General features: G+C 24.9%; 1 protein-coding gene across 1 annotated transcript; it reads left to right on the top strand.

Annotated features, from left to right (window-relative positions):
* Window positions 1–445: 445 nt before the first annotated feature.
* Window positions 446–1,279, top strand: LOC112595117 (zinc finger protein 525-like). Its single transcript, XM_025340210.1, has one exon. The coding sequence runs from the start codon at window positions 446–448 to the stop codon at window positions 1,277–1,279; it is 834 nt and encodes a 277-aa protein (XP_025195995.1).
* Window positions 1,280–15,905: the final 14,626 nt, after the last annotated feature.

Raw genomic sequence — 15,905 nt, 5'->3', positions numbered from 1 at the left:
ATTATTATTTTATTATTAATTTTTAAAGAGAGAGAAGAGTCGGATTTCAGAAAATATGTTTTTGCATAAAAATAACTACTTTTTTATTTATATTTATCGAAGATTAAAGCATAATTAAGATCAGTATACTTAATTACTACATAGATTTTTGTTATCTATGAAAATGTTGTTTAATACTCATAGTGAATTTATTATTGTTATAGGAAGCTCTATCGATACATAAATAATTGTTCTAAATTAAGTATTGAAAATAATTAGCTAAAAGATCAACTAGTCAATATATGGGTAAAAATAAATTTAAAAATGATCGAAATGTGAATTAATGTAAATACACAAATAAAATCACATTTAAATAGTGTACTATACTTTTACATTGTCAAACAGTAATTATTGTTTTGTTTGATGTTTTTTTTTAGAAAATTTACATATTCTCGCCGACTATAAAATGAGTAATCTGACTGATAGCAGTAAAAATAACACGGGTAAGCAACTGTATTCATGCAATGTATGTGACAAGTTTTTCAAACACAGAAGTAGTCTGGCGGTACACCGGCGGATACACACAGGTGAGCGACCACATAAATGCAATGTATGTGGTAAATCGTTTGCACAAAGTGGTAATCTGGTGATACACCAGAAAATACACACAGGTGAGCGACCGCATCTATGTAAAATATGCGGAAAGGCATTTCCAGTTATCGCGTCACTAATGACACACCAATGGACACACACAAATGATAAACCATATTCATGTGATGAGTGTAAAATGTCGTTTTGCACAAAAGCAAACTTAGCGAATCATCAATGGAAGCATACGGGTATAAGACCATACATGTGTAATATTTGTGACAAGTTTTTCACGCAAAAAGGTACTCTGAACACACACCGACGAATTCATACGAATAAGCAACCACATCTGTGCAAAATTTGTGAAAAATCATTTACCAGTAAAGGAAATTTGAAAAAACACCAATGGAAACACCGGTGTTGGAAACCATACCCGTGTGATGTATGTGAAATGTCATTTATCTTTAAGAAAGAACTAAATAAGCACCGGCAGACGCACACAGGTGAAAGATCGTTTGCGCGGGACTTATGTGACAGATCGTTCACACAAACAGACAAACTTAAGAGGCACAAATCTAGTCACATGGGTTCTCAGATGCTTTGCCCTTTGGATGTATGTGAAGTATTGTTTAATAGTAAAAAAACTGACGAGGTACTTGCAGATGCATCGACAGATTTGACCGTATCTATATCACAAGTAGTTTTAAAATGAAGAAAACTAAATAATATAGTAATAAGAAAAATGGTTAAGACGCTAATAATAAGTGTTAGATAATTATCGCAATTTATAATAAATGTCGATAATTCTATAAGTGATTATTTAATAATAAAAAAATCTGTAACTTACGTATTGATAGCAGAGGAATTTTCAAAAGTAGCGAAAGGAGTCGATGTGCATCAATATACCTTGTAACTTTAAAAAAATATTATTAGTTTTTATTATTATGTTTTTAGTTGTTGAACTATTTTTGCTTATTATATTCTTAATAAAACTGTGTATATAATTAAAGTGTATACTATTAATTATTAATTTATACTATGCATATTAATTACTAATACAATAAGTTAAATGGTTTAATTTTAATAAATCTTTATTTTATTTTATTACATTAATATATATATAGTTAAAAGTGTTAATTCATTATTCTCTTAAAAAAATATTGTAACCACATGTATTGTCTCCGTCTAACTAATGTATAACATACGAACAACCTTGTATAAGATTTTTAAGCTTAAGATAAATTTTTATAAGTAAAAAAAAACTTTTATGAAGACATATATGTAATACATTTTTATACACGAGTTGTTAATAATGTTATACAAATTTTCAAACATTGAACTTTTAATTTGAACACTTGTAAAAAAAAATTTTAACTATTTTCTTGATATTTTATGTTTGAGATATGAACTTTATATTAAGTATTTCAACAACAACAAAAAACAAAATTAAATCGCACAAAAAAAAAAAAAAAATTGAAATAACTAGAAAATTTTAAATGTCTATAAAGTAACTCAAAAAGACAAAATGTTTGACAATAAAATTAAATTATGTCAAGAAAATGCTAAAGTAGATATTTTATGACATTTTTAAGACCAGTGTTATTTTTTATTGAAGTACCTACAATATAAAAACAAAAATTGTGTATGATTTTATCGAAAACTAGTTTTGCTAAATTATTCTTATTTTTTTTTAGTTTTCTCGATTATTTTGAAAATGTACTTAGAATTGTTGACCTTTCCAAAATATCAATAAGATCTAATTTTCTAACAAAAACTACACTCAGCATTTTTACCTCTTCAAAAGATAATGTTAGCTATATATACCTATATAAAAAAAAAATTTCTGTAAACTAAATATTTTTACCTCTTACTAAATCTAAAAAAAATTAATTAGTCAATAATCCATCAAAAATATTTTAATCTGGATATTAATGATTTATGTCATGGAGAATAATTTGATAAAAATATTATTATTTATTGTACAGTGATTAAACATTAAATAATACAAGACTTCAGAAGTAATTTACAGGAAAATAACGAAAAATAAGGTAAACCAATAATAGAACAATTTTAATTGTTGTAAATTATTTTAATTAATTTTTTTAATATTTTACTTTAAAAGTTTATTTGGGTTTATCTGGTAGTGTTACTGTTGTAAGACTTGAAATTAAAATGTTTGTGCAAGATTGCATTTTTTATGAAAATTCAAAAAGTTGCATACTTGCATTTATATACATTATTTTGATCCTTATTGAAATTTAAAAATAGTGAACAATTCATAATTCGACAGTTATTATTTAATTTTAAGATCTACATAAAATTTAACGTACATTTTTAAAACAAAATTAATAATTTTTTCCAATTATTTATTTTTTCTATAAAAACATTTATAATTTTTATAAAACAAAATATATTTTTAATTTATATTAACTATATTAGAAGTATACATATAATTTGTTAAACTATTAGTTACTTTTAAAAAAAGTAGTTAAAAGTAACTTAACTTAAAATTTTTACTTAAATATATGCAGCTTTGCAATATTCCATAAAATTTGATTACTATAAATGTGGGAGATTTTACAATACTAGTATCACCAAAATTGTATTTTTAATAGTTATTTTAGTCACGCAAGTGCCTATTCATTTTTTGGCTATACCACATACTATATACCATTATACAATTGGTCAATGTGTAAAAAATTTAAAATTATATCAAAACAAGCATTCTTAGTATGTATATTTATAATTTTATCCAAATCATGTTCTACTAATTTTATCTAACAGGCATGCTTTAATCAGTCGATATTTATTGATTGTATTCCCCCTGAAAAACACTGATAAAATTCTATGACATAATAATATGTGATTTCACGTACAATATTTCACCGATTCAAATCAAATTATGCAATAATATAGACGTTAAAATTCTGTGGCGTTGACACTAATATACTCATTTTAATTTTATTATTATAATTATTATTAATACGTAATTAATTGACCAAATCGGTACCTCATCATGAAAATAATACACCATGGTATAAACTTAAAAGTTAAAAGTATATGTTTAATTTTCATTTACTTATAGACTATAGTCATATATTTATTATAGGTGTATTAGTAATTAGTGAAATAATTAAACACAATGATTTCTAATCCCCTCTCTAGGAAATATTGTTTGTGTCCTTTACGAACGCACGTTTTAATACGATATTCTATTGACCATTAAATGCCCAAACATAATACATATTTTTTATGAAGTTATATGGTTATGTACTGTTACTACAATTCATGTAGTTTTCTAGACATTCGAGGTTGTATCAGACCGACATTTTTAATGGCGTAGGACCATGAGACCGGTAACGGTAAACTATTTTCGGTGGGTTTTATTTATATCTTTTTTTTTTTTTTTTTGCACATAACGTTTTCTCAAACCGATACTATTTGCACGTGCGCCCGATCATCCGAGTAAATGCGAGACGTCTCGTAAATACGCAGTCGCCGTGAACACATCATGCACGTACTATATACGCTTATGTACAGAGTGATCTATGTGTCGGATTACAATATTTTTTCGTTAATTTTTTGTGCGATATTTGCAGGAAAATATTTTACTAAAAATAATTGCGATTACCTTTTTAAAGATTTTTTATTCTAATTATTTTTAACGATAATCCGCGTTTTCTACAGTATATTATTATTAGAGTTTGGTGTTTATGAGAAAAAGCAAACGGTCTTTTATTTTAGAAAACATATTTTTTTACAATGGCTAAAATGTGAAAAAAACCTGCAAGAAAACTCATTAAGATCAAAGAAAAAATTTTTTTCATGAACCACTCTGTACATAATATATATGTGACGTTATGCCCTCGAGCAACCACTCGTTATATTATGTATGCGGTAACAGTTTTTTTCGTAAGCGACGAATTGCACGTAAAATATCTCATAACCTATGTGTTCGTATAAATATATATACATACAATCGAGCAAACCTCGCCCGTGACCGCGATTTTTCGTACGCGCGCGGAACCATGAGATCCAAAAATTTTTCTTTTTTAAAAAAAAGTTAGATCTCCTACCACACGTCGTGGTCTAAACGATAGTGGTATTCACCGTTATTCGAGCGTTTCGCGACCGACATCTTGCGATGATTATTACTATTATTTTTATTATTCGGTGTCTACCTTTATTTGACCGTCCGTCTGTCGGTCTGTATCCGTTTATTGCGGTAGGCTAAGGGAGTGGGAATATTCGCATATCGTTACGATTGTGACCATGTCATTTTACGCAACTGCGGCGGCGGCACCCGAAGGTTACACTGTACGATGACGCGAGACCCGGCCCAGGTCCATTTTGTAGTCGTAATTCGATATTTCACGTTTTACCGTTATTATTTGAGCGATACCTACGATGTGTTGGTATTATTATGGTAATGAGTACGTACCCACAGCTAGTAGTATTGAACATTAGCAAAAGCGCATTTCCCGCCCGCCAGCTAATTAAATTTGTATGATTTTTGAGTGATTATTTTTCGCGATCGTAGGCGTAAATTTTTGCGGGGGCCAACCACTCAAATTTGTTTTACACCTATATAAAAGCCAAACTCTGTGCTCGCCAATGACTTCACACCCTATTATGTTAATAATATTTTAAGATAATATAATACATACAGTACATATAACATCTAAGGCGTTAATAACAGCGTTATAGGATGTATATGATGAATAATATGATTAAAGTACTTTATTGTACACTGGTCTGTTCAATACTAGAGTATGGCACTTTTATTTTAAGTTCGCATATTGTGTATTAACTATCAAGTAGAGAGAGTTCAACAAAGATTTTTGTGGTTCGCTAGGTTTTCTTCATTTACCTCATGTGATTGTGCGACTACTAAAAATGCAATTACTATTATATATTATGTAATAGTAGGACTAGTAGGTGCTATAATAAATAAATAAATAATATTTTTTTTTTCTTACAAATAATGAGTTTATAAAGAATAAAATACATTTTTTATAATAATATACATTTTTATTTAACTTAAATAGTCCATCGTGTGTAAATAAATAATTATTTTTTTTTTAAATTTAAATAATTTCCAGTAATTTGTTTTCATAATAAATAATATTAATTTTTTGTTAATCATAACTCAGTTTGTTCGTATAAAATTTTAATTTTCAGTATTTACTGAGTAAAAACAGTAAGTCTTAGCATTAACTAGTAAACCACAGTCTTATCAAGTAATTAGACGTATACAGTAAGAGATATATTGTTTTACAATCGAATTTAAACTGTAGATCAGTTAGGTAGTAGTGATATCCACTACGTGTTTCACTAAAAATTTTTTCTTGTCCACATTAAAAGTGTGAGTCTATTAAAAGTAGAGTTAAATAATCAAATAATAAATAAATACAATCATACAATAATCATTGTTTTTATATTATGCTGATAAATTAAATAATTTAATTAAAATGTACATATTTTTTAAATGTACTATTATCATTACACTAAATAATATCCTAAATAAAAAAAATATTCCTGACCCGCAAGTAGTTTTCAAAATTAATATTTGGCTCTTTCCAACATCATATAATATAGCGAGGACTACCATTTCTGTAGTCTGTAAAGGTACCTATAATATAGGCCATAGGGTTTACTGACTACCGTTCTCACATTTAAAAATCAGTTGTTTGACAAACGATAAGTAAAGGTGAAATTTAAATAAACTTTTTATTCCTTTCACGTTATTCTTATATTTTCATTATCGTTTTGAAACAATTTTATTTTTTGTCTTATTGATTGGATTTAACGAATTTTTTGGTTTATTTTATTTTTATCATCATTTTTATATTTAACATTTTTATAGCATTTTATATGCAAATTCAAATTAAAAAATTGTATTATTTTACTGTAAAATTCTAATAGAATAATAAATTTTACATTTATTCAATTATGAACGCAAACAATTAAAATTGTGGTCTAAATAAATGTCAAATCTTGCGTTTTAAATTTCATATTACATAATCTATTAAAATTTAAAACCGTTACTGACTAACAAACAATGTAATATGCCTGTACCTATAATACTTTAATGAATAATGATTATTGAATAATTCATTATACCTATGTATATTAACAAATTATAATAAGGTCGGTTATGATTTATTAAGTTTTTTTACTGTCAAATTTTCAAATTGTATTATAAACATCTAATAAATCATCAAATATGCTTTAAGAATAGTAAAATTGAAAAATATATTCTTAAAATTAAAAATTCATTAAATATTCAAAAATATACAATATAAACTTTTAATATATTTTTCGCTGGATTGTGAAATTAATTTAAAGCTTACTTAATAATACATTTAATAACCCCTAAAAAAAACATGCAAATGCAATAACTTCTGAGCACTACTACACGCACTAAAATCTGTAACGTCTTGGCTTCGTACACTCCAAGTTAATGATCCATATTCAAAAATTTATTTGGTTAACACTGTTAACTTATAGTGAGTTACGATAGCATAATAAGTTTGTCGCTTTACATTCATTTCTTTTTAGACTTCAATGACTTAAATGGTATTTATACCCTAGCCTGAATCAGTCAAAGGTTTAATGTAAAACGATTGCAACTTGCAAGGGAAAATATTATAATTTATAAGTTATAGCACAATTGGCAAACACATTTATTACATTAAAATAAACATAATATTATATTATTATGTACTGCACTGATGTCCAGTTTATGTAACGTCTGCATACTTTTCCGCATACGGCCGTCACACACACACTTACTCGTGCCGAACCCTACGACAACAACGGCATTAAATAATAGAATGTTATGTTGCCCTAGCACAATTTGCTTCTCGGGTCCTAACTATGTTAGTGACTTACATGCTAAAACATTTATTATTTATACAAATATCATATTTATATTATAACATTATGTTTTATGTATTATATTATAATGTTTATAGTGGTTTATAGTATATGACAATATTAAATTTTTAAAATAATATATTTGTGTGTTCTATAATAAAGTCATAGTGCATGTTAAATATTAAAGATTTTGTATGTTTTGTCTTTTATTTTCCTCAATTATTTTGAAAAATAAAGGAAATTTTTCATTTTGATCTCTCAAAATTGAAAATTAGAGTTTTATAGTTTTCTATTATTAATTATTCTCAAATTTGAAGATCAGTCTTTTTTCAACTTCTTATTGTGTATATATAGACACAAAAATAAAATAATATCATTATAAAATCAGTACATTCACCACTCATCTCAGAATCTAAAATTAAGAAATTTTTATTTTATTGCAATAGAATATGAAAAATATACAATAAATAAATTGTATGAATAGCGCACAATTTAAAATACCGTTTTTAAGATTATCGATACAAAGAAACAAATTTTTTGATTAAAAATCATAAGCACGGTTATAAAAAAATATACACAATTAATAGTTAAAATATTACATCTCCACAGTCCGAGACTCGTAATAGTCGTAATATTGTAAATAGTGTACAAGGTTATTCGAATAATAATATTGTGAAGAATTTAAATTGTTATAATAATATAGTTAGAGTTATGCGTACACTAGGTTTACGGTAACAGATATTATAATTTTTAATATGTTTCAATGTTACTTGAACTTATTACATCCATCCGGCCATCTATTTTATTACACATCTCGGTGCGGCAAGTTGGCTATAGGTGTATCATATTATACCCAATAACATTGCATTTCTAAGCACATGTCGTTAGCACCACATAATACCTATTACTTCGTCGATCGTCTCGGAAGATTTGACCTTTGCGAGCTGTATTGTTACCGAAATGAAATAAACTCAATGAGACTTTAGCGTGGGCGTATACAACACACACGTATTGTTGTAGTACCTATATACCTTTCTAACAATGTATAAGTATAATACAATGGATTAGATATTTAATAAATACGATTGTAAAGTAGAATTAAGCTAATGCTGTTGTTCGGAAACGTGTTACCTTGTTTACAGAGCTTTAAAACACATAACCATATCTAAGTATGCTATTTTTCACTTGGTTGAATTGAAATCACAAACTATTATACACGACGTATATCAGCACGGATATAAACTTAAAATTTTTGTTTCGATTTTATGATTCACGTTTTACCATTTTTACTGTAAACACATTTAACACTTACACGACTAAACTTGTTCAATTATACATTACTTATATTGTTATACCTACATATTTTACATTGAAATACTCGTATTTCATAATTATTGGTTGTACAAAATTACAAATGTTCGTTAGCTCAACGAGTTGAGCGTATTTTATCATAACACTGTGCGAATATATTTTGGTAGTATTTGTTGTTCATTTAACAAATTTATTGTGATTAGTGTTTCTGATGGAACTAAAACACAATATTAATGTAATTATATTGATTATAAACTAATACATACGCGAGTATACCATGATCGATAATTTCATCAAACTTTTAGAGGGCTCACAACAATTAAAGCAATATTTTGCAATAAATATCAACATTGTTATTTACAATTTTAATTATATATTGTTTTAAATTACAACTTTAAGACAATTAATAATGTAATGAAAAAAAAAAAAATACAATTTAATTGTGTGTATTATAATTGAGATAATAGGTATGTATGTATTAAATAAATATTAATTTTGATATTTATATTATTGATTTAATTGTGTTATTAATTTTGTGCTGTGAATAGTATACTATACTATATATAGCCAATATTTATGTATGATATAATCATGAAAGTTTACATGTTTATCACTGATATATTGTGTGTAATACTGGGTTTAAGAAACGATTTATAAAACATTTGTTCTTATAAATTATAAAATATTTTAATGGTCACTGTCTAATTGTGTACAAGAAATATTTTTTTTTAGCTCTTTGGTTGAAATACATCAACAATATTCCTTTCAGAAAACCATTTAAAACATACAAAAGTTAAAATACAGTGTTTACTATTTAATTATTCTTGCTATTAAATGATTCTTTAATCATAGATATATTAAAATCATACAAATTTAATATTTTTGGATTGATTTTTTATAAATAAAATGTATAATTTTATAATATTTATAATATTACTTTTTACATATGAAATATGTATTAATTTACACATATTTTCTTTGACTAGTAATATAATTTTCTTATAAATATGTTGCAGAAAAATAATACAATTATGTATAACTTGATCTAGTCGTGTATAAAATTATTAAATGCTAAAGCATATTCAAATAGTTATATAAATTTTTCATACATAAATCATAACACTCATAATCAAACCACTTTTATGAAACATAAATATGTATTTTTTTTAACCAATAAATAATTATTTTATTATAAATTAATTTATTGAATAATGTATATTTTAAAACAATGAGGTAAAATATTTAAAAAAATAATAACATAATAAAGAATTAATAATAGGATATAAAAATATTATAGTCAATATTATCTCTCCAATGTTACATGATGTATTGCACACTGCGTGAAATTATTCCTTTATTTCAACGCATTTTACGAAAAAATAAAGTATTACTGTAGTTCGAATATGATATTATATTGAAAATATGTGAAGATTTTGAATGATTTTGAATTTTCGTGACTACAACAATTTTATAACGTTTTGATATTTACAAATTTATTAAAACAATAATAACAAGTTTAATTTGTTATGATTTCTATTACTTATTAAATAAATAATTTTTATTATAATGATTGTTTAAATATTTAGTTTCAGGCTATTTCTATGTATCAAGATGTGCTTAAATTTTCATAAGAGTTGTGATACAGGAACTACCTTACCTTATACTAAAGCGTCAAAAATAATAGAAAATATGTAAATATATAGAGACTTCTTTCAAATGATATAATCTGTCTTACCTATCAGTTCCTAAGAATAACTAATAACATGAATACAATATACACAGTTATAATGTTTGACATTCATAAATTTAACTTCCGTATGAGTAAGTTTGTTAAAATAAATTATTCAAACGGTTTTTCCATGTATTTGCATATTTTCGAAGTTTAAATGTTAATACTTTGATTTAATGCAAGAACGCCAACCATCATAATACTATTGATTTTAGAATAGTATTATATAATATTTAGTGCATTCTAAAATCAATGATAATATCTGCATATAATGCTCTCTAATGTGACGACAAAAATATTTATTTGTGTATTTTATCAGTTTGCTATTATAATATAAGATACCTACTTGTATTATTTATTACTCGTTGGATAAAGCGACAAAGATTTGTTTTTTACTCAGTTAATACGCAGATGTTGTAATTTAATGTAGAATGAAATATACGACGAACAAATCCATTAAATATACTATTTGTAAATCATAATTAATATATTATCAAAAAAAATTAAAAACAATTATATCAATTTACAGCGATAGTATCACAGAAAGCGACATGTCTTGTCTATATTACGAGTGTATTATCTCAATAAAAGATTAATAATTTACAGTAACTTTATTTTTTATAAAAATGATTAAATAGAACATGGTTATATCAAGTTAAGTGGTGTATTATACAAAGATTTGGATAATATTATTTAAATAACACTCAGCATAATGTCTATGCGTGGTTTCTATACGAAATTGTCAATTTAAAATATTGAATAAAATAAGGCAAGCAGTATAAATATTATTATAATATTTGCATAAGAGGAGTCTCTTTTTTCTCAGGTGGAAAAAGGGCAAAGTTCATTTCCAACCACCTTCGTCTTTGTACAATATTTTATGATTTACAAGATTTTTAGGTTATACTTTATTTATTTATTGTCATTATTTCCTTTTCACCTGACGTGTTCCAATATACCTCTATATACAAAGCTAAAAATTGCCGACTATTCACCATACTTAACCATTCAACTGTTCATGGCCACAATCATTCCATTTATAAAATATTACGTCTAACAAATCATACAAATTATATGATATATTCAACTTAAATTTGGTGTTTAGACTCTATTTTTCAATTTATAGTTTATTATATAAAAATTTAAACCTGCCATATCAACTACTTTTAAATTATTTCAGTAATTTTTGGGTACACCTTTTCATATTGATGTCCAGGACAAAATTATAAATTTAAAAAAAAACCATATTATTATACATACGTAGACCCTGTTGCAAGAGGCACCTCCTCTTTGTATGTAGATTGTCATCCTACTCAAGTAAATATTGTATTGTGTTATTTGTAGGCTATGTACCTAAGAACCAGAAAGTCCAGAGACTAGGCAGTTATTAATTATTCTAAATTAACATTTTTCTTAGAATTTATTGTGAACGATAAGTAGGTTTAACTGGGGAATATTTTATAGCTTTTATATAAAACTGAAAATAAAAATATTAGTAATGTATTTTAATTTTACTCGTAAATATTAGAACTTGACAATATTTTTTTCCAAAACAATTCTTCCATGTTTTATATTAGAAATTGTTTGATCCTTTGTGTACAGTTTTACTAATTTGCATCGTTTAAAGAAGAGAACTTTGTGCAACATAATGTCTATTTTTTACTAGAGTTATATAAATTAATACTATTGCACGGGTTAAATGAATTTATTTTTATATGGTCTTTTAAAATTAGTACCTATCATTATACTATATTATAATCGATACTTCAAGACATATATTATAAAAGAGCTGGGTAAATAGAAATAGTTAATAGCGAAAAATGGTATTTAAAATTTTACTAACTATAATTATTAGATTCTCAATTGACTTAAAAATTCAATAATTTTGCAAATAATTACTTTTAAAGTTAATTATAATTTTTTTTTTTTTTGCACATTGAACATTTTATTTCAATACCATAATCATAATTATTTATTCCATCACGTTTATTTTTACTAACTTCCCACATCAATTAATTTTATAAATATTAATTATTTATAGGAAATCTAGTATTTCATTAGTTTATTATATTTAAATGGTTATTGATAATTATAAGCAATAAAAATAACTATAATCTTCTGGAATGAAAAAAATAATAAAAGAATAAAAAATAATAACAATCATTAGACAAAAATTTTTTCAGGATTTAATATATAAAATATACTAGAATTTTTATGTTTCAGTGAAAATCACTTCCTAATTATACTACACTATTTTGACTAATTCAAGTGTAATCCAGTCGAAAAACAAATAATAATTAAAAATACATTCTGTAATTTTAAATGTTAATATGTTCTCATTTCCTGTTTATTTCGGAACACAAAATACTTTTCGTCAAGCGTTATTTATTAATTATATTCTTTATATATCATATTACTTAAACCATTAAAAATACTATTATCAATTCTCATATAAAGAGCATTGCTTAAAAATTATTTTTTTTGTTTTCCTCGATAAAACAATGAATAATATTATATTTTATCAATCATGAATTCATAAAGATAAATTGTATAAAAAATTTTAGGTCAACTTCATTTTTAAAATGAATGAGTAGCAAATAGCCCACTGCTGTTTCGAGTTGGTCTTCTGAGCCGATTAGATTGGTGCGTTACCTGAATATTTGAATTTATCCAAACTCATAAGTTCATAATATGTTTTCACTAATTAGTAATTACTAATCTCATTCAAAAAATCATTATCAATTGAATCCAATTCATAATAGTTAAATATTGCAATAATATAATTATAATAGTTGTTAATTACTATTCACCTATAATAATTTAAGCAATACTGTAGAACGTTACTATGTGCATAGAATCAGAGTACATATAAAATAAAAACAGTTTAAAATTAGTATATGTAATGAAAAAAAGTTTCAAGTCTTCACGATAAATATTTAAAAAAAATACCAAATAACTGAAATCGTAGTTTTTTTTTTAATAATTATACAATTTTCTTCAAATATAAATTTTGAAAGCCTAGTGAGTATGTATTTTTAATACATTTTAATTGCAGTTAAAAATTGTGCTATGCTATATCATTAAATTTTCATCAATATTGAAATTATCGTGAATTGTTGTAGGTAAATTAACACCAATTATAATTATGGTAATTTAGATTTTAGTACACTGTATTATGTTTTGTATTCCATAAAAATAAAATAAATTTTTTACTACTTGTTCATCTTAACATAAAACAATTATAATATAAGTAGATATTTTCATGTCAATATTTTGACTTAATAATTTCGTTCGGACGGTTCTTTATGGAAACAGTTCATATTTACCGCGACAACAATATTTCATCAACAAAGCTTTTTGAATTTTCTCAAGTAGGTAGGCTACCTAAACTTAGATCCGAATATAATTTAATTTGTTAATAGTAAAGTGACACGATAATTTTGAAAATCAACTTACTATTATTTACAAACTATACTTCATTTTTGGCATATCTTAAGAGTCTATTGGATAAAGTAGGTGGGCCAGATTCATAGACGTATTAAATATAACACGACAGTGCAAAAATTCAAAATGTTGAAGAATCCAGTTTATTTTTTTTTTCATTGTACACAAAAATATTCTTTTTATTTTTCGAATTGTGACCATAATTAACATGCACAGTTTTATTTTAAAATATAAACTCAATTTTTATTTATTTCAATTAACTAACATTGTCAGTAGCCTAACTGTCCTCGAGTACAAATTGCTGTGTTGTACTATAATATTAAAGTTTGATATTAAAATATAGATTATAATGAGTTTGTTAAAATAAACGATATGTATATCTAGGTACTTAATTATCTTATACTTAAATTAAATTGAATTTCCAATTATAATAATCAAAAAAGTTATTAAATTTAGTAACACGATATTTTTTGATAATCAAGTACCTAATACAAAAACAAAATATTCACAACATAACACAATATTTCATTTAATTTGTTAATCAAATAAATGAACAAATATGATACCGTAAATTATTATTATGGTCAACGTGCAGCAGGCGTAATATTTTATAGAGTCCAGAAAATGTTATACTAGTTATTTTTGGACGCAACAAATGAGATTTTTGCATATTTTATTTATACAGTGTATTTGTCCTCGTAAATCAAACTTTTTAATTATTAGTTTTAAAATATGATTTAAGGAAATTATTATTTTATGTATATTTTGCATCATATATTTTTTGATTCATTTAAACTAGGATAAAAATAATATTTTTACATATTTTCGACTTTCGTGTTTTTTGAAAAAGAACTATAATGGTAGTTAATTTATGTAAATATTTTAAAAACTAAATTTTATTGATTATGTTTTATTGTGAGATACGTTTTTAGAGTACAGCCAGCAATTAACATGTAAGTTGAAAAGTATAATATATTATATACAATAAGTATATTGTATAATACAGTCTGATATCGTTATAAGTTAATACGTGTCTAACAACAATAATCATTTATTTAAAAAAGATCATAGTTTTTGGAAAGAGAATTTTTTATGAAAAATTTGAATTCATCACAAAATAATAATTTTAGAAGAATTAGTTATATTTTACTATTTTTATCATGAGCATTTTTTTATTTATTCAAAATACCTACGTACAGTATATACTTTGAATTACATATTGAACTATTTGCATTTTTAACGAGTTGTTACAATAAGTCTGATAAATTATAAGTTTATTTTTTAATGATATTTTAATAGCAATTTAAATTATCCAAAAAAAATTTATTTCTAATAGCATTCATACATTTGGAGAAAACGCATGTTTACTGTTTAGTGATAAATTAATAATCACCGCGTACAAGCAAATACTAGTAGTCCTGGTATCCACTAAAATAGAAAAAACACATTGATATGTCTATATTCAATATAACATGTGTTATTATACCGATGTGATAATTAATTACGAGTATAATGTATATTATTACGATGTAATATAATACTACACATTCGACCAACACATCGAAATTCTAAAACATATTATGTTTGTTTTTAGCTTCCGTGATAATGTTTCTATGCACGAAATAAAGTAGTGCCGATTTATGTGTATATACGTATATATATATATATATATTGACGGATCAAAATAGCGAATATAAATAAATAAATTGTAATAACCTTGTGTCATTATATTTGATGATCATTAAAATGGTTTTTTGCTGGCAAAGTAGCGTCTTATACTACCTGTCCGTCGCATGTTGAATTCGGTGTCTCATATACTGCGACTGCATATATTAAATGCAAATAGCAAATGTCATTGCGATAAAATAAACCAGAGTGAAAAAATTTTTCGTTTTAATTATTTGTAAAAAAAAAAAATCGAGTTCATAAATATATACAGAGGACGAGAAAAGGAACAGATTAATACTCATGAATT

Source organism: Melanaphis sacchari, unplaced genomic scaffold (genome assembly GCF_002803265.2).
Source record: "Melanaphis sacchari strain LSU unplaced genomic scaffold, SCAv2.0 Contig257_pilon_pilon, whole genome shotgun sequence".
Classification (NCBI taxonomy): domain Eukaryota; kingdom Metazoa; phylum Arthropoda; class Insecta; order Hemiptera; family Aphididae; genus Melanaphis; species Melanaphis sacchari.
This window is presented reverse-complemented; position numbering and strand designations above follow the sequence as displayed.